Source organism: Canis lupus, chromosome Y, assembly GCF_048164855.1.
Source record: "Canis lupus baileyi chromosome Y, mCanLup2.hap1, whole genome shotgun sequence".
Classification (NCBI taxonomy): domain Eukaryota; kingdom Metazoa; phylum Chordata; class Mammalia; order Carnivora; family Canidae; genus Canis; species Canis lupus.
In genome coordinates, this window is record NC_132877.1 from 7,293,966 (window position 1) to 7,317,311 (window position 23,346).

Here is a 23,346-nt window from a genome sequence, read left to right on the forward strand (position 1 = left end):
GGAGGGGGGGGATCCCTTGGTGGCTCAGTGGTTTAGCGCCTGCCTTTGGCCCAGGGCGCCATCCTGGAGTCCCAGGATCAAATCCCCCGTTGGGCTCCTGGCATGGAGCCTGCTTCTCCCTCCTCCTGTGTCTCTGCCTCTCTCTCTCTCTCTATGTCTATCATAAAATGAATAAATAAATCTTTAAAAAAAAAGATATGCAAATGTCCAACTCACACATAAAAGATGCTCAGCATTACTTATCATCAGAAACTGCATATCAAAACTGCAGTGAAATACCATTTTACCTCTCAGAATGGCTAAAACCAACAACAGAAAGAACAACAGATAGCGGCAAGAATGTAGAGAAAGGGGAAACTTCATACACTGTTAGTGTGAATGTCAGCTGCTATGAAAAACAGCACAGTGTTTCTCAAAAATTTTTAAATAGAACTATACTATGCTCCATCAATAATACTAGTGGGATTTATCCCCAAAATACAAGAACACTAATTTAAAGGGATACACACATCCCTATGTTTACAGCAGCATTACTTACAGTAGCTAAATCATGGAAATAGCCCAAGTGCCCAACTATAGATGAATGGATAATGAAGAAATGGTATATATGTGTACTGGAATACTTTTTAGTCATAAAATTAATGAAATCTTGTCATTTCCAATGACACAGATAGAGCTAGACACTATCATGCAAGCCTGAGAAAGACAAATACCACATGATTTCTCTCATACCTGAAATCCAAGACACAAAACAAACAATCATACAGGAAAAAGAGAGAGGGGCAAAACAAAAAACTCTTACCTATTAAGAATAAACTGATGATTATCAGAGGGGAGGTGGAGGAAGGAGGAAGAGGGGATAGAAGATGAGGATTAAGGAGGAGTGCACCTGTGGTAATGACCATCAGATGATTAAAGACTAAAAAAAACAAAAACAAAAAAAAAAAAAAAGAAAAAAAAAAAAGGAAAATGAGACTATTCATTCTACATTCTCTTAAAAAAAAAAATTAAAGGGTGCCTGGGTGGTTCAGCCGATTCAGTGTCTGCCTTCAGCTCAGGTTGTCCTCCTGGGGTCCTAGGGTCGAGCCCCACATTGCCTGGAGGAAAGCCTGCTTCTCCAAGAGCACAAGCTCCCTGTTAAATAATAAAATCTCAAAAAGAAAAAAAACAAAGTCAAAATTAAAAGTTAAATCTTTTCCAAGTCTCTAATGTTTAAAGAAAGTTTACTCCTCCAATCTGCTTCTTCATCCTGTTTTTTTAAGCATCATGTTACATCAATCTCTAAAAAACACAGTACACTATATTTATGGCAGGAGGAGAGTATAAAAGGTGAATACTTCTTAGTATTATTACAAAAGTAATCTTTCCCTCACAGGCACTGTGAAAAAGTATCACAGGTCTCCACAAGTTCCAAATCATCTAAGAACTACTAGTAATCTAGAACCAGAGATTAAACATATAAATGTCTCTTTAAAAGTAAAGCACACAAAGACTATTTTTTGGTATACTCGCAAGGATACAAATGACTTCTGGGGGAAAAAAGAAAACTGGGATGAAGTAAGTGAAACCCTTTAAATGAATTTGCTGGCATGATTTCTTTAAATAAAAAAGAAGTGAAGTAAATATGAAAAAAAATGTTACAACTTAATTTGTTTTATTTAAGTGATCCTTTTCAATAACTTTGGAGCATTTTATCATTTGAGTGCTTAATATGTTAATATTAATGATGTTATTTAAAAAAACAAAACTTTTAAGACTGCAGATTCTTTTCCCCCTTAAGTTTTATTTATTTTAGAGAGAGGAGAGAACACAAGTGGAAGGCAGAGGGAAGGAGAGAATCTCAAACTGATGCCTCATTGAGCATGGAGCCCCACACCCACCCAGTGCTTGCTCCCAAGATCCTGAGATCACCACCTGAGCTGGTATCAAGAGTGGGATGCTCAACCAACTGAGCCACCCAGGTACCTGAAGACAGTAGATTCTTTCAGGTACACTCTTCTTCACAAAAATTTCTCCTGCAAAAAAAAAAAAAAAGCAATGAGGAGGACCTGCATGGCTTATTTGGTAGAGCTCAGGACCAATCTCTTGGTGGTCCCAAGCTGGGCAGAGAGACTGCTCAAAACAAAACAAAACAAAAAAAACAACCAGTGACTCATTACACTATAAGTAATAAAAGGTTTTAAAACATGTTCTTTTGAAAAATAATTTGGTAAAAAGAAAAGGCTGCACACATTCCAAAGAAGGTTCCTGACTTTCCATTTTGACCTAGTGCCTTCATGGATACAGTACACTAAAGTCTTTTTTTTTTTTCAAGACACAGTATCTGTTCAGCTAGTTAATTTCAGATGGAAAGTTATTCAAACCATAAAAATCAGTAATAAGTTATTAAGATAAGTTTTTTTTTGGAATATCTTTGTGCCAGATCATTCTGCTGGGTGACAAAACAAGATGAGAAACTATCTCTACAATTAGGATCTTTAAAATTTAGATATCCAAATATCATCAAAATTAGAATACAATGGATTTAACACTAAAGAGGTCTAGTTTGTTCCATGTGACACGTGGAGCATGAATAAACCTGAGAAAATAAAGGAGTCCCAAGCAGAAAGACATGAAGCAAGAGTTTTTCAGAACTCCATGGAAAAACAAATTTTCAATAAACATTCTTGAGCACTAAGTGTCTGGTAATTTTTATTTCAGCCATATAAAATATGGAATATCAACAAACCAGCTGAGTACAGCAGCTGGGTTCAGAGTAGGCAGCTGGAAATGCTAGATAAACTTGACAAGAAGGTAAGCAATAATAAAGGACAGTGAAAACTGAAAAAAAAAAAAAAAAAAGGATGCAAGAATAAACTCAAGGGACAGTCCCTGCGGGCATCTGGGTGCCTCAGTGGTTGAGCACCTGTCTTCAGCTCAGGAGGCGATCCCAGGTCAAGGATTGAGTCCCACATTAGGCTCCCCATAGGGAGCCTGTTTCTCCCTCAGCCTATCTCTTTGCTTCTCTGTCTCTCATGAATAACTAACTAAAATCTTCAAAAAAAAAAAAAAAAAAAGGGACAACCCTTACACAAGCTTTAAAAAGAACCTAGAGGGGGCGCCTGAGGGGCTCAGTGGTTGAGAGTCTGCCTTTGGCTCAGGGTGTGATGCCGGGATCCAGGATCGAGTCCCACATCGGGCTCCTTGCAGGGAGCCTGCTTCTCTCTCTGCCTGTGTCTCTGCCTCTCTCTCTCTGTGTGTGTGTCTCTCATGAATAAATAAATAAACTCTTAAAAAAAAAAGCCCTAGGGATACCTCGCTAGCTCACATGGAGCTTAGACTCTTAATCTTCAGGCTATAGGTTTGCACATTGGGCATAGTGATTACTTAAAAATAACATCTTTAAAACCCAAAAGAAGAACCATAGCAGAGAAAGCAGAACAGTATTGAGGTTCTGAGATTGTTTTGGGGGGGCCTTCCATGGGGCTTGAACTCACAACCCTGAGATCAAGACCTGAATTGAAATCAAGAGTCGGACAAATGATAAATGACTGAGCCCCCCAGATCCCCCCAGAAACACTTTTATGCCTCATCCCAATTAAGACAGTGTGGAAGAGATTCACAATTTGGTAAACACTGAATTGATTAAAAAAAAAAAAAAAAAAAAAAAGGCGGGATAGAGTGAACTAGAAGATTGTGCAAAGAAAAACAGAATAAATGAGATGTTTAGACAATGATCAAACCTAGTTACATTTATGAGGAGAAAGCCATTAGAGGGTCAAAATAAAACACATAAAGAATAGCTGGGCCAAGAAGAAAGGTATACTTCCTGTAGCAAAAGAAAAAAGAAAGCCTGGGTAAAAATAGAAGAGCATAAGTTAATGTTTATGTCAGGAGCACCTGGGTGGTTCAGTTGATTAAATGGTCCCAAGTCATGATCTCAGGGGTCCTGGGATCAAGGCCCTTCCCCACCCCTAATCAGGTTCCCGGCTCAGTGGGGAGTCAGCTTTTCCCTCTGACCCTCCCTCCCCCCCCCCCCCCCCCCCCCTGCCCTCAGTCTCAAATGAGTAAATAAAATATTTATTTAAACGTCTGTATCAGATGTAATCTACCTTTCTTACTTAAAAAAAAAAAAAAAAAGGAATGTGTGGACATGAGGGATTTTTAAAGACTTGCGGTTAAGTTTAAGAAAACTAATAGAGCCTGTGTGCACAAATTACACCCAGATTAATTAGTGAGAATACAAATGTAAACAGTCAAAGCAAACATTCACAAAAAAGCACTGTATGTAAAATAAGGAATACTGAATGTGAAAACTAAAAACCGTTGGTAGTTAGCTAATTAATAATTAACAATCAGCTTTCCAGATCATCAACATTAAGCAAATAACATCTATATTCAAACATTTTCTTTAGGAAATCTTTAAACTTATTCACTTACCTGTCTTCTTAATTAAGCATTCAACTCTAAATTAATCTTGAACATCCACTGTAGCTGTACTGGAACATCTGCTGCTACTGCTGTATGTACTGTGCAGCAAACAATTCTATCTTCTTTAGAGTTCCTCTATGTCTTTCCCAGCTGTTAAGATACAAAGCAACTACATCTACAGTTAATGTTTTCCCTTAACACCTCTATAGCTAGATTGCATTAACAACTTGCTTCTAGTCTGTCTCCTGTAAAAGAGTTTGTCAAACTTTCCTAAATGTGGATTTTCACGAAAAACTTGAGAATCCCTCTCAGTGGTGCTTTACTTGCTGCAATCTAGAAACGTGAAAAAATGGTTTATTATGAAATTCTAGGAAACAAGTGCTACATGTATTTCCTGAAACTTTCTAATCTGGAACATTCACATGTAAATCAAAATATAAGTTTTAAAGCTTGGCTTAGTGAAGAGTAAAAAAGATTATTTTCTGGAAAGAATTAATACTTTCACCAGGTGGAGAAGTTTTGTATAATGCTATTTGGATTTTTTAGGTATTACCCATCTAGTTCTCAAACTGACTTCCTAAAATACTCTTTTAACCATGGTACATGACATTTTATTCACTATAGAAAGTGCAATACTTCTGACCAATAATCAGACCAACAGGTTATTGGAATGAGAATTTAGGATAGAAAAGAACAGGTGTCAAGGAAAGATGAATCATGTGAAAATCAGAAACACTTTTAGTAAGTTTTCCACTAATGGAAAGAGTGATTTACTTACTACTTGCTGTCATTATTTCTCAGGTTTGAAACTTTTCGACTGCATCCAGAACTGGTAAATAAATGAAGTACAGCTGAGGTGTTCCATCATTGGTATAAATCACTCTCTAGATTTCATATCTATCCTTTTTAAGCAGAATTCACACTATTCCCTTATGTATGCTATTCACTTAAGAAAGCTGTAAATATTAACTGTCATCTGTAGAATGTGCTATACTCACTCTCACGTCCACCCAATAAGGTCCTAGGATTCTTTCAATAAGTAATGTATTTAAAATGCTACTTATTTCAGGAATACTTTACAGATGCTAGAAATGAATACTTAACCCTCCTATGGTAATCTAAAAAGTTCTCGTAGCTACCACATGCATTAAAAAAAAAAAAAAACCTTCATTATCTCTTCTGCATCGCTTGTACTGAACTCACCATCAACGTTCGATAATAAGCAATCTGAAGTACAGTAAGGTATGGAAGTGCGCTTTAAAACTCCACCAAGGGCAGCCCCAGTGGCTCAGCGGTTTAGCGCTGTGTTGGGCCCAGGAAGTGATCCTGGAGACCGGAGATCTAGTCCCACGTCGGGCTCCCAGTAGGGAGCCTGCTTCTCCCTCTGCCTGTGTCTCTGCCTCTCTCTGTGTCTCATGAATCAAAACAAAAAAACAAAACAAAACAAAAAAAAAAAAGAAGAGAAACCTCCACCAATAGAAAATCTAAATAGTACCAAGTGAAGCATACGAAACACATCACATTTTGTTGTGAACAGACAGAAAGTCATCTCCTACTCAACAAGTGGTATAAAATCACCAGTAATCATTTAAACAGAACTTTTTAAAAAAGATTTTATTTATTCATAAGACGCACACACAGAGAGAGGCAGAGACCCAGGCAGAGGGAGAAGCCGGCTCCATGCAGGGAGCCTGATGCAGGACTTGATCCAGGACCCCGGGATCACGCCCTGAGCAGAAGGCATACACTCAACCGCTGAGCCATCCAGGTGTCCCTAAACAGAACTTTCAAGAAAGTTTTTACTATCATAAAAAATATCTTCAAAGTTTTACTCTTCCGACTTCAGACTTGCAAAATGCACTTTCACCTACTAGACACTAAGAACTGTTTTCCCTACCAAATTCGAGTTTTATTACGGATTGTCCGAGAGACCACTGGCAGAAAACAATCCCACCATAGGCGCCGCCACCAAAAGCCAGCAGCACGAGGACCCATCATGGCGGGAATCCTAATGGCAGCCATGAGAAGCCAGCACGCCCCCTTCGTCAGCAAATGCTGCAATACCTAGCCTCCAAGCGGCTTCAACCGAGCAGCAGCAGCCGCAGCTGCCGCGGCGGACTCTCCAACACCCCCTCACGGGCTGTAGCGGAAAATTTGTCCAAAACACCGCCTTCAAGATGGCGGTCCCCTCCCGACAATCCCCTCAACGGTCCCAAGCAGCAGCCGTAAACCCGCCACCATCTTGTCCCCCGGCCCTCCCCCTTTCCCCGCCAATATTTACAGAGCGAAAATAGGCCCGGCCGGCCTGAGGCCTTCACCTAACGCCCGAAGCCTTCGCCTCCTAGATAGGCCTGGGCCTCTAGAGGTGTCCTGGGTAGGCCGCCGCACCTACCGGACGCCTCAACAGCGCCTCCCGGGCCACCGGGCGATCCTCGTCCAGTCCCACCCACCCACCCCAATAACGGAGCGCACCTCCGCCGCCGCTCAGGGCGAGCAGGCTCCTCCCCGGGCCTAACTGCGGCCTCCCCTGGGCCTGCTCTCCGCCCGGCGCCGCAACGGCCCGGCCTGCACGAAAGGCCGTCTCCCGGGCCGCCAACCAGGCCACCCCACTACTGCTAGGCCCCACGGCCTCCGCAGCTCTCCGGACTCACCGGACAGGCGTGCAGGCGGTCGACGACGGTGGCGGGTGCTGCAAGCCGGCCTTTCTCTGGAGCACTGGGCCGGGCTCCGGCTGGTGGGGCGGGCGGAGAGAGGGAGGAGGGGCCGAGCCCGGAGCTGACAAAAAGCGGCCCAGCTCCCCGGCACGGGCCCGCCGTCAGCACGTCACGTCACCGCCGGGGAGAGAGACCCAGGAAAATGCGGAAGGATAGATAGGCTCCTTTCGAAGCTTACTTAGGTGTGTCGTGATGGCGCCACTAAGGCCCCGCAACCGGGGAGCCCAATGGCCTCCCAGCGGCGGGGTCTCCGGCGGCCGGAGTCTGTCACAATGTTCTTTCCTCCCCCTCTGCGCTCCCGCGCGTCGCCGCCGCACACGCGCTGCTGCTGCCTGTCGGCCGTAAAGCCTGCGCGAAGCAGTGGTCTGTCCACCCGGCCGCGAAGCGGGTAGCCCGCAGCGGACCAGATCTGGCCGCCCCCCGACTGTCTCTCCTGGGCCGCGGCCACCCGCGGGCTCTCCCTGCAGACCATCCGCTTTTCCACCCGTAGGTGCTTTCTCGAGTGTCTGCAAGTCTTCAAACTCTGCCTCGCAGAAAAATGTGTTTTCCTCTTCCCTGTGACTGCAGGAAAAATTAGAAACCCCCTAAGTTCTTTATCTTTGCTTAAAAAATTATTTGAAATAAAAATAAAAATTAGCTTGTCAGTGTAAATAAGTGCATCGGGAAGAAAAGGAAAAACGCTTATCCTGGAACAACTAACTAACCAATTTAAAAAAACAAATCACAGAACCTGCTTTGATGTAATATGCAAAAGGATCACACTCTGGAAACGGTTTCATACCTTTCAAAAAATAATTGCTAAACTATACTATCTTTACACGAATCTTGATTCAGGATTTGCAAGCCTCCGAAATGTAAGTCTTCATAATTAATATGTAATAGCTTCATAAATAATGTACTTTCATATTTAAGTATTTAATTATTTTCATATTTAAGTTTTTAAGTATATGTAGAGTACCAGAATTATATCTGCATTTTTCTACAAATTGCTTAAACAGCCCTTTAAAATTTAAAAGTTTAGGAAGTTTAAAAAGTTTAAAGTTTAAAAGAAAACGAAAAATATGTTTGATTAAACACGCACCTATCAACTTCAAAAACATGTATTTTGCACTTTCATTACTTTGAATTATGGATGCTATCTTTTTTTTTTAAATTGATTTATTTATTTACTCATGATAGACAGAGAGAGGGAGAAAAGAGAGAGGCCAGAGACACAGAGGTAAAGCAGGCTTCAAGCAGGGAGCCCGATGCTTGACTGGATCCCAGGACTCCAGGTTGTGCCCCGGGCCAAAGGCCAGCGCTAACCATTGGGCTACTCAGGGATCCCCTGATGCTATCTTTTTATACAGATTTTCAGTCTCAAACTATATTCGAAAATTAATAACCAGAACCTAGCTAGGTCAATTACAGAACAAGAGACTCTTGATCTTTTGTTTCAGCCCCATGTTGGGTGCATGGCTTACTTAAAAATAACTTTAAAACTATATTACTGATAAAAACTCAAACAATATTTGTATCCTTTTTTTTTTAAGATTTATTTATTTATTTATTTATTTATAATCCTTTTTTAAGATTTATTTATTTATTTATTTATTTATTTATTTATTTATTTATTTATTTATTTATTTATTTATTTATTTATTCATTCATTCATTCATTCATTCAGAGAGAGCGAATGAGAGGCAGAGACACAGGCAGAGAGAGAAGCAGGCTCCATGCAGGGAGCTCGAGGTGGGACTCGATCCCAAGTCTCCAGGATCACACCCTGGGCTGCAGGCGGCGCTAAACCGCTGCGCCACCAGGGCTGCCCCAATATTGTATCCCTGTACTTTAATGTGGAATTTTACATGCTAAACTTTCTCTATAGGAACCTAAATGATATTACCTGAAACCTTTCAAACAACAAACATGTAAAAATAATAAATTAAGCTAATATCATACTCTTGGCAATCTCTTTAAATGTATAGGCTATCGGGATCCCTGGGTGGCGCAGCGGTTTGGCGCCTGCCTTTGGCCCAGGGCGCGATCCTGGAGACCCGGGAATCCCACGTCGGGCTCCTGGTGCATGGAGCCTGCTTCTCCCTCTGCCTGTGTCTCTGCCTCTCTCTCTCTCTGTGACTATCATGAATAAATAAATAAAAAATCTTTTAAAAAAAAATGTATAGGCTATCTATATTACTTTTTTGTAATACGTATTCTCAAACTTCCCCAATGGAATTCATCCTGCATATATATTAAACTCATTAATTACCTTGAAAACAGAAAAAATAATGGCACAGTCAGAAGAAATCTATAAGGAAGTACTGGATATTAATTTTCCTTTCAAGGTCTTAACTTTTTTCCCCGTCCACATTAAATTTTCTTTTAAAAATTCAAAAGATAACATGTTTTTATTGTTTTTATAAGATTACAAACACACAGTGATACTTTACAGGTAAAATAGAACCAGCTTAACTTCGAATATAATTACCATGATTTCAAAGTAGTAATAGCCACTCTTTAAATATTTTCCAAGGCCTCCCTCAAAAATTACATTATTTCAAAAATGGAGAATCACAACATTCAAGTCTTAGCATACAGTCAGAACACAAAAGCAAGTCACGATTCTTGCTATATCATCCAATTACTATAAAAAATACTAGTAAAATAACCAGCATAAAAATTAAGGGTGATTAAAAAAAATTAAGGGTGATCACTAGCATAAAGGAAGAGATGTTTCCTAATTTAAAGTCATAAGTAAGTTACTATGTTTCTTTTTTTTTGAAAGAGCTTTTAACATTATGCTTCACTTATAAAAGATAGTTAACTTTAGTAGGAGATGAGATAAATGTAATAATATTTTTTTAGATAAACCTTTATTGAATTCAAGAAAGATTATTCTGGGGAATCCCTGGGTGGCTTAGCAGTTTAGTGAGCCACCCTGGCACATTTTATTCACGAGTCTAGGACTGCAAACCAAAACCAGGAAATGGGATATTATTGTCACTCACTATACAGGGAAAGATTAATCCCACGAATTCTCTATCCCAATGATGCTGAGATGCACAGTAAAGGAGATTTTCCAAACCAGGCCTCGTGGCAAAATGGCCTCTGTGTCTGTGCCTTAGGAGCATGGCTACATGAAGCAAAGTGCAGGGCAGGGACCCTCCTTGTTCCCTCCACACAGCCTGCCAGCGTCCTGCTTAGCCGTCACCCCGGTGTCCACAGGTGCTGCCCCCAGCCGCCCGGCCTCCTGTCCTCTTTGCATCACCACTTCCATCCACTGGTCCGAGGCCTGTGCTCATTCCTGTGAGGTACAGAGGCCACGGGGGTATCCTGGCAGCTTTCGTGTACGTTCTCCAACCTTTTTTTTTTTTTTTTTTAAAGGCTATTTATTCATGAGAGACACACACAGAGAGACAGAGACACAGGCAGAGGGAGAAGCAGGCCACATGTAGGGAGCCTGACGCGGGATTCGATTCCGGGTCTCCAGGATCACGCCCTGGACTGAAGGCGGCGCTAAACCGCTGAGCGACCTGGGCTGCCCTAAGTTCTCCATCCTGCCTTTGGACGGTCGCCGTACGGCGTGGATCTGATTATGTGCTCCCCCCACCCCAACCCTCCACCAAATCCAAACTTTAGTCTTCCTTCCTTTGAAACACGTTACTGGGATCCCTGGGTGGCTCTGCAGTTTACCCCTACCTTCAGCCCAGGGCGCGATCCTGGAGTCCTGGATTCAGTCGCGGATCCAGTCCCGGACCCATTCCCACGTCAGGCTTCCTGCCTGGAGCCTGCTTCTCCCTCTGCCTGTGTCTGCCTCTCTCTCTTTGCGTCTCTCATGAATAAATAAATGCAATCGTAAAAGGAAAGAAAGTAAGCTTTTTCTGTAGATGCCTGTACAGATGAAGTCAATGATCTATGTTACTTTTTTAAAATGGAAAGTCATGGGGTATCTGGGTGGGTTAGTGGGTTTCACTCTTGCTTTTGGCTCAGTTACCATCTCAGGATCATGAGGTCCATGCTAGGTATGGCTCTTGCTCAAGCTTCTCTCTCTCTCTCTCCCTGTGCCCCTCCCTCTACATGTCTATGCATGCAGGTGTGTTCTTTCTCTCTCTTAAAAAAATAAAATTGGGGGGTGGGGGATCCCTGGGTGGCTCCGCAGTTTGGCCCCTGCCTTCAGCCCAGGGGTGATCCTGGAGTCTCAGGATCGAGTCCTACGTTGGGCGCCCTGCATGGAGCCTACTTCTCCCTCTGCCCATGTCTCTGCCTCTCTCTGTATCTCTCATGAATAAATAAATAAAATCTTTAAAAAATAATAAAATAGGGATCCCTGGGTGGTGCAGTGGTTTGGCGCCTGCCTTTGGCCCAGGACGCGATCCTGGAGACCCGGAATCGAATCCCATATCGGGCTCCTGGTGCATGGAGCCTGCTTCTCCCTCTGCCTGTGTCTCTGCCTCTCTCTCTCTCTCTCTGTGACTATCATAAATAAATAAATTTTAAAAAATAATAATAAAATAAAAAATAAAATGGAGAGTCATTTGTTTTCCAAATATATTTATTTATAAGGAAATAGCAATATATAAGAAATGTTCATAAAAGTATAGCCTCTCCCTGTACTACATAAAAGTGTAGCCTCCCCCCTACTCATACTCATTCACTCTCTCTTTAAAAAAAATATTTTTTTTTCTCTTTAAAAAATTTTAAAACAGTAGCCTACAGAAGGCTGGGCATAGAGAGTAGCAAAGATGTATATACTTGCCTTTGGGGAACTCCATATAAGGAAATGTGTATGGCAGAGTAAGGACATTCTAAAATGCTTTCATTTTCTCCAAGAAACAGATAAAGACACAATTTGGAGAGATTGAGAACAGAGTATCTCAAAGCAAATGGTATTCATACAAAATACCTGCATTCAAAGCCACCAAAGGAATTTGTTATTATTACAAAAATTTACTTGTTCATTAAAGCTGTTAGTGTATCAGGTAGTTAGAAGTTTATTTTATTTTATTTTATTTTATTTTATTTTATTTTATTATTTTATTTTATTTCTTTTTTTAGAAGTTTATAAATATCAGGGATCCCTGGGTGGCTCAGGGGTTTGGCGCCTGCCTTTGGCCCAGGGTGCGATCCTGGAGTCGTGGGATCGAGTCCCACATCCGGCTCCCGGCATGGAGCCTGTTTGTGTCTCTGCCTCTCTAACATGAATAAATAAATAAATCTTTAAAAAAAAAAGATGTTTATAAATATCAAGATTTTGACACCACTTTAATAAAGTAACATAAATGGCATAAGAGCGAGTACAGATCTTTTCATTTTTTCTAATGAAGAAGCCAGACTACATCTTCAATGTCTTTTTAAGAAATCCTTTTTAAAGAAATCTCTTTAGTCTCTTTGAGGTAATCTAGACTTTTTCTGTCATTATCTCAAAGCATTTCCAGCATCTACATAGTACTGTTTTTATGCTGTTTCCACACTTTTAGGTATTCAATTTAGCAGTATCCCATCTTTCAGAGCAAAAATCTGTATTAGGGTTCTCCAGAAAAACAGAAACAGCAGGTTATATAGAGAGAAAGAAACAGAGACAGAGAAAACACATTTATTTTAAAGAATTGCCTCACAAAATGTGTGGATTTGGGATGCAGGGGTGGCTTAGCGGTTGAGTGTCTGCCTTTGGCTCAGGATGTGATCCCTGAGTCCTGGGATCAAGTCTCACATGGGGCCTCCTGTGTGGAGCCTGCTTCTCCCTCTATGTCTCTGCCTCTCTCTGTGTGTCTTTCATGAATAAGTAAAATCTTTAATAAATAATAATACAATAAAATGTGTGGACTAGTAAAACTGAAGTTTGTACGATAGATTGGCAGCCTGGGGGAATAGTTGATGTTTGAATTTTGAGTCTCAAGAACTCTTTTCCCTTCAACTGATTGAAAGAAGTCTATCTACCTTATGAAGATTAATTTGCAGTACTCAAAACCTACTAATTTAAATATTAGTGTCATCTAAAAAAATCCACTTCACAGAAACTTCTCAAATAATGATGCGTCAAATATCTAGGTACAGTGGCCTAGCCAAGTAACAGAAAACCAACACAATAACCATGCTTTATAAAAATAAACTATTTAACCTACATTATGAGCAAGTTGCATTTTTCTATAATATCAAGTATGAATTTTTATTTTTATTTTGTTTTACGATTCCATTCACTTATTCATGAGAGACACAGAAAGAGGCAGAGACGGGCAGAGGAAGAAGCAGGCAGAGGGAGAAGTAGGCTCCATGCAGGGAGCCCAATGTGGGACTCAATCCTGGGACTCCAGGATCACACCCTGGGCCAAAGGCAGGCGCTAAACCACTGAGCCACCCGGGGATCCCCAAGTATGAATTTTTAACCTGCATATTTAAGATGCATATTCCCTAAATAAAATTAATGATGACTACCAATTAGATGATTTATAAGCAACATTTTCCACATGAGTTATTAGTTGAATAAAATATTAATTTCTAAAAGCAGGGAATCAAGAAAGAAAGAAAGAGAGAGAGAGAAAAAAAAGAAAGAAAAGAAAGAGAGATAAAGAAAGAAGAAAGAAAGAAAGAAAGAAAGAAAGAAAGAAAGAAAGAAAGAAAGAAAGAGAAAAAGAAAGAAAGAGAAAAAGAAAGAAAAGAAAAAGAAAAAGAAAAAAATAAAAGCAGGGGATCCCTGGGTGGGTCAGTGGTTTAACGCCTGCCTTTGGCCCAGGGTGTGATCCTGGAGTCCCAGGATCGAGGCCCGCATCATACTCCCTACATGGAGCCTGCTTCTCCCTCTGCCTGTGTCTCTGCCTCTCCCTGTATCTGTATATTTCATGAATAAATAAATAAAATCTTTTTAAAAAAAAAATTTCTGGGCAGCCCCGGTGGCGCAGTGGTTTAGCGCCACCTGGAGTCTGGGCGTGATCCTGGATACCCTGGATCGAGTCCCACGTCAGGCTCTGTGCATGGTGCCTGCTTCTCCCTCTGCCTGTATCTCTGCCTCTCTCTCTCTCTCTCTCTCTCTTTCTGTGTCTCTATGTATAAAAATAAAAAATAAAAAAATAAATTTCTAAAAGCAGTACCTGCTGAATTCTACCTCATGGATTATAAGTCACAAGACATAGGTACTAACTAAATAAGTAAAAATCAATATGTGAAGCCTAGAACAATGGCAATAGACATCTCTGATACTCAGATTGGTGGGTTTTTTTTTTGTGTGTGTGTGTATATAATTTCCCCTAAGGTTGCCTTAGAGAAATAGTGATTTCCAGGTTAGGACATCTTATCCCAAAAGTAAGAATAGAAAGGCATAGTGGCACCTGAGTGGCTCAGTAGGAGAAGTGTCTGCCTTTGGCTTTGGCTCAAGTCATGATCAAGTCTTGCATCAGGGTTCCTGGTCAGTGGGGAGCCTGCTTCTTCCTCTGCCCCCAACCACCACACTCATTTCTCTCCCTCACAAATAAATACATAAAATCTTACAAAGTATTAAAGGTTATTAGTATCAAAAGATGTCCTAACCCAACCTCAAGAGGCTACTTCTTGCCTACTTGTCCCATCTACTCTGCCTTTTGATCTTTTAGCCAAGAATTAACTGAGTCTCCTTCCCTTCTCTGGATATTTGCTGTCCCTACATGATGGCCAGCTGAGAGTCCAGGGGGTGCTGGAGAAGACAGACTTAACTACCAGTTTACAGTGAAGATAGGTGTCAAGAAAACACAGGGTAGGATGGCTTATAAACTAAATAAATCTGGATGGTAGAAAATTGTACAGGAAAAAGACTTGCTTTCTTCATCTATAAAATAGAAATTACATTCACATTTCAAATAATCCTTATAGGGAAGCCCGGGTAGTTCAGTTAGTTGGCTTGGGTGGTGAACCCCAGGGTCCTGGGATCAAGACCTACAACAGGCTTCTTGCTTGGTGGGGAGCTTGCTTCTCTTTCTGCCTGCTTCTCCACCTTGTGTGTGCTCTCAGTCTTTATGTGTCAAATAGGTAAATAAAATCTTTAAGAAGCCCAAATAATCCTTATAGATAGACAAGTATTACAGATACAGTTGTTCCTTACTTTTCTGTAGATCCAACTAATATCACATATTTTTGAAATAGCTAGCAAAACTCAACAGCCAATTAACAAAAGCAGACAACTTATAATAAAATTAAAATAACAGCAAAAGAGGACATGGGTGGCTCGGTGGGTTAAACATCTACCTTTGCTTCAAGTCATGATCCTGGGGTCCTGGGATCAAGTCCTTGATCAGGCTTCCTACTCAGTGGGGAATCTGCCTCTCCCTCACTTGCCCCTTCCTCTGACTGTGTGCTCTTTCCCTCTCAAATAAATAAATAAAATCTTAAAAAAGAAAATAAAATAACAGCAATAATCCTCAAATTGTGAAGGGCCCATGTTAGTAAAGATCCAGATTCCTGAGCCACTACAGCAAAGAATCAACATTAACAAGCCCAGGTGATACAAGCCATCAGTCCATATATTGAAGAAATAGAAAAATATTAGCATATATTTGCAACTGTGTCCTGGTCCACATTTATAAGACTTTCTCTTAGAGTAAAGAGGTAGAATTTCTGGATTTGGTACATGACGATGTTACAGACCTCATATATGCTCACTCACTCCCTCTTGTAGAATAAAACAGTTACCAATTTCTTACTCCTTGGAAAATTTCTTTTTGGGGATGGCTGGGGAGGCAGGTTTTCATATTGTTATTGAGGGCCACATTGGAGGGGGTGACCCTGTCAATGGAGGGGCTCACAGTTCCTTTAGCCATTCCAAAATTAGGCCCTGTGAATGTTGGGGAGTAGTTCAGCTTGTTCCAATTTTTAGTTGTGGCCTGGTTGCTCATGATGGCATACTTGGTACAGAGGCTGAGGTGAGAAGAGAATTACAATAGGAGCCATTTTGTTTTCCATGGTGGCTCTTGGCTAATATATGATGTATATACTCATTCTTAAAACAATTTATTTTATTTTATTTATTTTTCAAAAAGATTTTATTTATTCATGAAAAACACACAGAAAGAGGCAGAGAGGGAGAGAGGCATAGACACAGGCAGAGGGAGAAACAGGCAGTGCAGGACTTGATCCCAGGACCCCAGGATAATACCCTGAGCCAAAGGCATCTGAGCCACCCAGGCATCTCAAAACAATTTTTTTTAATTGAATTAAAGCTGGCATGCAATGTCAAAGAGTACAACATAGTGATTTAACAATTATATACACTACAAAATACCATAAGTGTAGTTACTATCTGTTAATAAAGTTATTACAATATTATGAAATATATCCCTATGCTGCCTTTTTCATTTCCATGATTTACTTACTTTATAACTGGAACTTTTATACATCTCAATCACATTGACTTATTTTGCCCATCCCACTACTTTTTGCCCTCTGGAAATGACCAGTTTATTTTCTGTATTAATCAGTTTTTGTTTTTTATAGTTCAGATTTACATGAAATCAAACAGTATTTGTTTTTTCTACTTTTTTTCAGTTAACATTATACGCTTTAATTCCATACATTTTGTCAGTAGCAAGATCTTTCTTTCTTTCTTTTTTTTTTTTTAAAGATTTTATTTATTTATTCAACAGAGAGAGAGGCAGAGACACAGGCAGAGGGAGAAGCAGGCTCCATGCAGGGAGCCGGACGTGGGACTCGATCCTGGGTCTCCAGGATCACACCCCAGGCTGCAGGCGGCGCCAAACCGCTGCGCCACTGGGGCTGCCCAAGATCTTTCTTTTATCTGAGAAATATTCACATATATAATATACATATGACATTTTTATTTTATTTTATTATCTATTTATTTTTAAACAAGTTTTTTTTTTTTTAAGATTTTATTCATTTATTAATGAGAGACATAGAGAGGGAGAGAGGCAGAGACACAGGCAGAGGGAAAAGCAGGCTCCAGGCAGGGAGCCCGATGTGGGACTTGATCCCAGTTCTCCAGGATCACACCCTCTTCGTGTTAAGAACACTTCGTATTCCAGTGCCGAAGGCGGCACTAGACCACTGAGCCACCGGCGCTGCTCCATATGGCTTTTTTTTTTTTTTAATTTTTAAAATTTATTTATGATGGTCACAGAGAGAGAGAGAGAGAGAGGCAGAGACATAGGCAGAGGGAGAAGCAGCCTCCATGCACTGGGAGCCCGATGTGGGATTCGATCCCGGGTCTCCAGGATCACGCCCTGGGCCAAAGGCAGGCGCTAAACCGCTGCGCCACCCAGAGATCCCCCATATGACATTTTTATATGTATTTAACATATATATCTCAACTTCTTTATACATCAATGGACACTCAGTTACTTCTCTATCTTCACTATTATAGAGTGTGTATATATACTTTGAATTAGTGTTCCGATTTTCTTTTGGTATATACCCAGCAGTGCATTGCTGGGTTGTAAGGTAGCTCTATTTTAACCCTTTGAGGAACCTCCACGCTGTTTTCCAGAGTGGCTGTACCAGTTCCCATTCCCATCAACAGTGCAAGAGGGTTCCCCTTTCTTCACATCCTCTCCAACATTTGTTGTTTCCTGTCTTGTTAATTATCACCATTCTAACTGGTATGAGATGGTATCTCATTGTGGTTTTTTTGTTTGTTTGTTTGTTTGTTTTGTTTGTTTGTTTGTTTTTTAGTATTTCATTTATTTATTTATGAGAGACACAGAGAGAGACAGAGACACAGGCAGAGAGAGAAGCAGGCTCCATGCAGGGAGCCCGATGTGGGACTCAATCCCAAGTCCCCAGGATGAGGCCCTGGGCTGAAGGCGGTGCTAAACCGCTGAGCCACCAGGGCTGTCCTCATTGTGGTTTTGATTTGTATTTCTCTGATGGCCAGTGATGCGGAGCATTTTCTCATGTGCTTGTTGGCCATGTCTAGGTCTTCCTTTGTGAAATTTCTGGTCATGTCTTTTGCCCATTTCAGGATTGGATTGTTTGTTTCTTTGCTGTTGAGTTTAATGAGTTCTTTATAGATCTTGGATACTAGCCCTTTATCTGATAGGTCATTTTGTTATTGAGGGGCACATTGGAGGGGGGTGACTCTGTCAATGGAGAGGCTCACAGTTTCTTTAGTCATTCCAAAATTAGGCCCCGTTAATGTTGGGGAGTAGTTCAGCTTGTTCCAATTTTTAGTTGTGGCCTGGTTGCTCATGATGGCATACTTAGTACATTCTGTAAGGTAACCATTCTGTGGGTTATCTTCTAGTTTTGTTGACTGCTTCTTTTGCTGTGCAGAAGCTTTTTATCTTGATGAAGTCCCAATAATTCTTTTTTGCTTGTTTTCCTTGCCTTCATAGATGTATCTTGCAAGAAGTTGCTGTGGCCAAGTGCAAAAAGGGTGTTGCCTGTGTTCTCCTCTAGGATTTTGATGGATTCTTGTCTCACATTTAGATCACATTTAGATCTTTCATCCATTTTGGGCTTATCTTTGTGTACGGTGTAAGAGAATGTAAAAGAAAGAGGAAGCCCAAAGAAATAATCCACAAAAACAGGGACAGAATAGGTATTACGATGACACTAAATTCATATCTTTCAGTAGTTACTCTGACCGTGAATGGGCTAAATGATCCCATCATCCTTGTACGGGGGCTATGCTAAGTTTCCCTGTATCATTGAAATTTTAGTACATGTGCTACACAGGTGAGCACTGCTTGTATTTTCCATTTGTTCCCCTTTGATTGCTAATTTAAAATTTTTAATTCCCTCATAGTTAACATACAGTGCAATCTTACTTTCAGGTGTACAATATAGTGATTCAACACTTCCACACAATCCAATGCCCATCAAAACTGCACTCCTTAAAAAAAAGAAAATTGCACTCCTTAACCCCTGTTTCACCTATCCCCTCCCACCCCCCAAATAGCACCCCTCCGGTAACCATCAGTTTGTTCTTTGTAATTAAGGGTGTATTTCTTAGTTTGCCTCTCCCCAGCTTGTGTTCTTTGTTTCTTAAATTCCACATATGAGTGAAATCATATGACATTTAGTTTTTTTTGACTTATTCTGCTTATCATAATACTCTCTAGCTCCATTGCACATCATTGCAAATGGCAAGACTTCTTCGTGTTAAGAACACTTCGTATTCCAGTGTGTGTGTGTGTGTGTGTGTGTGTGTCTGTGTCTATCACTTCTTTTTTATCCTTCATCAGTTGATAGACATTTGGGCTCTTTCCAAAATTTGGCTGTCACAGATAATGCTAAGATAAACACAGGGGTGTATACATCTTTTGGCCCCCAAACACTAAAAGTCAAATTAAGTTTTGACTATCCCCAAAACACAAAAGATTATAGTTAAGGCAATTAATAGATATAGAGAAATCTTAGAAAGAAAATCTGGCAAGGAGTTACTTTCAGGAATAGGGCTTTGGAAAGCTTTTTTTTTTTTTTTAACATAAAAAAGAATTCATGTGCATGTTCAGAAAGGAATTAGAAGTCCCTAGGCTTTCATTTATGGCTTAATCTTTGGGTGAACCACAAATAGGGAAGCAATGGTAATGCACAGTTTAAATGGGTAGCTGACTATTGGAAAAGTACCCCCAAACAGCCAAACTGCAAACCTGGGGGAGTTTTTTGTTTGTTCATTTATTCATTTTATTGTTCATTTCATTCATTTGCTGGATTCTAGGTGTTTAAAGAACTTCCTGTCAAATCACTATAGAAGTACACATACATACAAAAAACCATTCAGGAACTACACACAACAACAAGAAAATAAAGTCTTTTAAAATAATATTAAGAAGTCACTGAACAGGGGATCCCTGGGTGGCGCAGCGGTTTGGCGCCTGCCTTTGGCCCAGGGCGCGATCCTGGAGACCCGGGATCAAATCCCACGTCGGGCTCCCGGTGCATGGAGCCTGCTTCTCCCTCTGCCTGTGTCTCTGCCTCTCTCTCTCTCTCTCTGTGACTATCATAAAAAAAAAAAAAAAAAATATATATATATATTAAAAAAAAAAAGAAGTCACTGAACAAATAAACAACTATAACCATAATATATAACGAAGTAGGGAGAAGGAAAAATCTGAAATTCAGACTACCACATTATAATGTTCAAAATGCTCAGTTTTCATGTGCTTGGGTGGCTCAGTTGGGTAAGTGTATGCGTTCCACACAGGGTCCTGGGACTGAGCCTCACATCTGGCCAAACTCCCTGCTCAGTGGGGAGTCTGCTTCTCCCTGACCCCCCAACTCCCACTCCTCCCCTATGCTCATGCTCTCTTTCTCTCTCAAATAAATAAAATCCTTTAAAACAAACTGTCCAATTTTCTTTCTTTTTTTTAAAACTCTCCTTTGTTTTTGCAATGAATTTTAAGATTTTATTTATTTATTTGACAGAGAGAGTCTGTGCATGAGCAGAGAGGGGAAAGAGAGAAGCAGACTGTCTTCTGAGCAGAGATCCTGACATAGGACTTGATCCCAGGACCCCAGGATCGTGACCTGAGTCGAAGGCAGTCACTTAACCACATGAGCCACCCAGGTGCCCCAAAATGTCCAATTTTCAACAACAACAAAAAAACATGCAGGGACAAATACTGGGGTGGCTCAGTGTTGAGTGTCTCTCAGCCTTCCAATTGGGGCATGATCCTGGAGTCCCAGGATCAATTTCCACATTGGCTCCTTGGGGGGGAGCCTGCTTCTCCTCCTGCTGCCTATGTCTCTGCCTCTCTCTCTCTCTCTCTCTCTGTCTCTCATGAACAAATAAAATCTTTAAAAATATACATGCAGGGCAGCCCCGGTGGCGCAGTGGTTTAGCATGATCCTGGAGACTCCGGATCGAGTCCCACGTCATGCTCTCTGCATTGGTGCCTGCTTCTCCTTCTGCCTGTGTCTCTGCCTCTCTCTCTCTCTGTATCTCTATGAATAAATAAATAAAAATAATCTTTAAAAAAAATAAATAATAAAAATACATGCAAATGGCATACAAAGAAATAATAAAATACAAATAAGATGAGCCCCTTGATCCCAGGATCCTGAGATCATGACCTGAACTGAAAGCAGATGCTTAATCCAGTGAAACATGCAGGTGTGTTTAACAAAAGTTAAAAAAACTTTTAACCAACTTCATTAAAAGTGCTCAAATTATAGAAAACAATGAAAAGAGGATTAAAGGAATAGACCTTCAGTAAGTAGGAAACATTAATGAAAAGATAGAATAAGAATAAACATTTTAGGGTTGAAAAGTGTATTAACTAAGACAAAAGACTGACACTATCCAGCTCCAATACTTACTATAAAGCTACAGTAAGGGATCCCTGGGTGGCGCAGCGGTTTGGCGCCTGCCTTTGGCCCAAGGCGCGATCCTGGAGACCTGGGATCGAATCCCACATCGGGCTCCCGGCGCATGGAGCCTGCTTCTCCCTCTGCCTGTGTCTCTGCCTCTCTCTCTCTCTGTAACTATCATAAATAAATAAAAATTAAAAAAAAAAAAAAAAGCTACAGTAATCAAAACTGGGGATCCCTGGGTGGCTCAGTGGTTTGGCGCCTGCCTTGGGCCCAGGGCATGATCCTGGAGACCCTGGATCGAGTCCCATGTGAGGCTCCCTGCATGGAGCCTATTTCTCCCTCTGCCTGTGTCTCTGTCTTTCTTCTGTGTCTCTCATGAATAAATAAATAAAATCTTAAAAAAAAAACAATAAAAACTGTATTATATTTTTTACAGAATAGACAAATCAGGGGATCCCTGGGGGCTCAGGGGTTTGGCACCTGCCTTTGGCCCAGGGCATGGTCCTGGAGTCCCAGGATTAAGTCCCACATCAGCTCCCTGCATGGAGCCTGCTTCTCCCTCTGCCTATGTCTCTGCCTCTCTTTGTCTCTCTCTCTGTCTCTCATGAATAAATAAATAAAATCTTAAAAAAAAAAGAATAGACAAATCAATGAAATAGAGTCTAGAAATAGACTCATTAATTTGGTCAACTGATCGTTGACAAGGAAGCAAAGAATAAATACAATTAAGGAAAAAGTATTCAACTAATGGTGTTGCAATAATGGGGCACCCATTTATTTAAAAAAAAAAAAAAAACTAGTCACAGGCTTTTCACTCAGCCCCAAAATTAACTATAAAGAGGATTATAGCCCAAGATATGAAATGTAAAACTATTAACTTGCTGAAGATAACATAGAGAACTAGATGATCTTAGGTATGGTTATATCTTCATATGCTATGACTTCTGAAAGAATTGATAAGACAAACTTTATTAAACTAAAAATTTCTGCTCTGTAAAAGACAAGCCATGAATGAGAGAAACTATTTCCAAAAGACATACATGAAAAAAGACTTTTGTCCAAAGTACACAAAGAAATATTTAACATAAGAGCATCTGGGTGGCTCAGTTGGTTGGGTATCGGACTCTTGATTTCCACTCAGTTCAGGTTGTGATCTCAGCGTCCTAAGATTGAGCCCTGCCTGCACTCCTTGCTGGGCATGGAACCTGCTTAAAATTCTTTCTTCATCCCCCCCCACCATTCACACTCATGCTCTCTCAATTAAATAAATAAAATCTTTAAAAAAAACCCTCAAGAATAAGAAAATGAACAAACATTTAAAAATTATCTAAAGATCTAAAGAGGGCAGCCCCAGTGGTGCAGCGGTTTGGCGCCGCCTGCAGCCTGGGGCGTGATTCTGGAGATCGAGTCCCAGGTCAGGCTCTGCATGGAGCCTGCTTCTCCCTCTGCCTCTCTCTCTGTGTGTGTCTCTATGAATAAATAAATGAAGTCTTTAAAAAAAAAAAAAAAAAGACCTATAGAGACTTCTTTTTTTTTTTTTTAAAAAGATTTTATTTATTTATTCATGAGAGGCAGAGAGAGGCAGAGACACAGGCAGAGGGAGAAGCAGGTTCCACGCAGGGAGCCCGATGTGGGGCTCAATCCTCGGTCTCCAGGATCACGCCCTGGGCCAAAGGCAGTGCTAAACCACTGAGCCACCCAGGTTGCCCCGTGAAGAGACTTCTTACCAAAAAGGCATACCAGGGATCCCTGGGTGGCGCAGCGGTTTGGCACCTGCCTTTGGCCCAGGGCGCGATCCTGGAGACCCGGGATCGAATCCCACATCAGGCTCCCGGTGCATGGAGCCTGCTTCTCCCTCTGCCTGTGTCTCTGCCTCTCTCTCTCTCTCTGTGACTATCATAAAAAAAAAAAAAAAAAAAAAAATTAAAAAAAAAATTAAAAAAAAATTGCCATTCTGCGTGTGGCATGAGTTTAATCTTTTCAATGTTGCTATTTCCACTCCTAA

The 23,346-nt window shown here is 40.8% G+C and overlaps 2 protein-coding genes and 1 pseudogene across 24 annotated transcripts in view; all 3 read right to left on the bottom strand.

The window, feature by feature from the left end:
- Nucleotides 1-7,643, bottom strand: part of LOC140629111 (zinc finger X-chromosomal protein-like) — a 64,601-nt gene extending 56,958 nt beyond the window's left edge. For 4 of the 23 annotated variants that reach the window (XM_072818562.1, XM_072818586.1, XM_072818565.1 and 1 more), the window contains exons 1-4: nucleotides 7,062-7,550; nucleotides 5,189-5,239; nucleotides 4,420-4,579; nucleotides 1,966-2,015 (exon numbers count right to left, since the gene is read on the bottom strand). The gene's annotated coding sequence lies outside the window, so the exon portion shown is untranslated. Of the gene's footprint in view, nucleotides 1-802; nucleotides 920-1,880; nucleotides 2,016-4,419; nucleotides 4,580-5,188; nucleotides 5,240-5,613; nucleotides 5,823-7,061 lie in introns of those variants that run through there. The other 19 variants (XM_072818575.1, XM_072818573.1, XM_072818569.1 and 16 more) reach the window with 18 other exon arrangements.
- Nucleotides 7,644-18,671: 11,028 nt separating this feature from the next.
- On the bottom strand, nucleotides 18,672-18,769 carry LOC140629156 (U6 spliceosomal RNA; annotated as a pseudogene).
- Nucleotides 18,770-19,683: 914 nt separating this feature from the next.
- The window catches only part of LOC140629101 (eukaryotic translation initiation factor 2 subunit 3, X-linked-like), a 41,263-nt gene continuing 37,600 nt past the window's right edge, over nucleotides 19,684-23,346 (bottom strand). Inside the window, exon 12 of the mRNA XM_072818545.1 lies at nucleotides 19,684-20,025. Within this exon, the coding sequence (XP_072674646.1) occupies nucleotides 19,854-20,025 (172 nt within the window). The 3' untranslated portion in view covers nucleotides 19,684-19,853. The remainder of the gene's footprint in view (nucleotides 20,026-23,346) is intronic.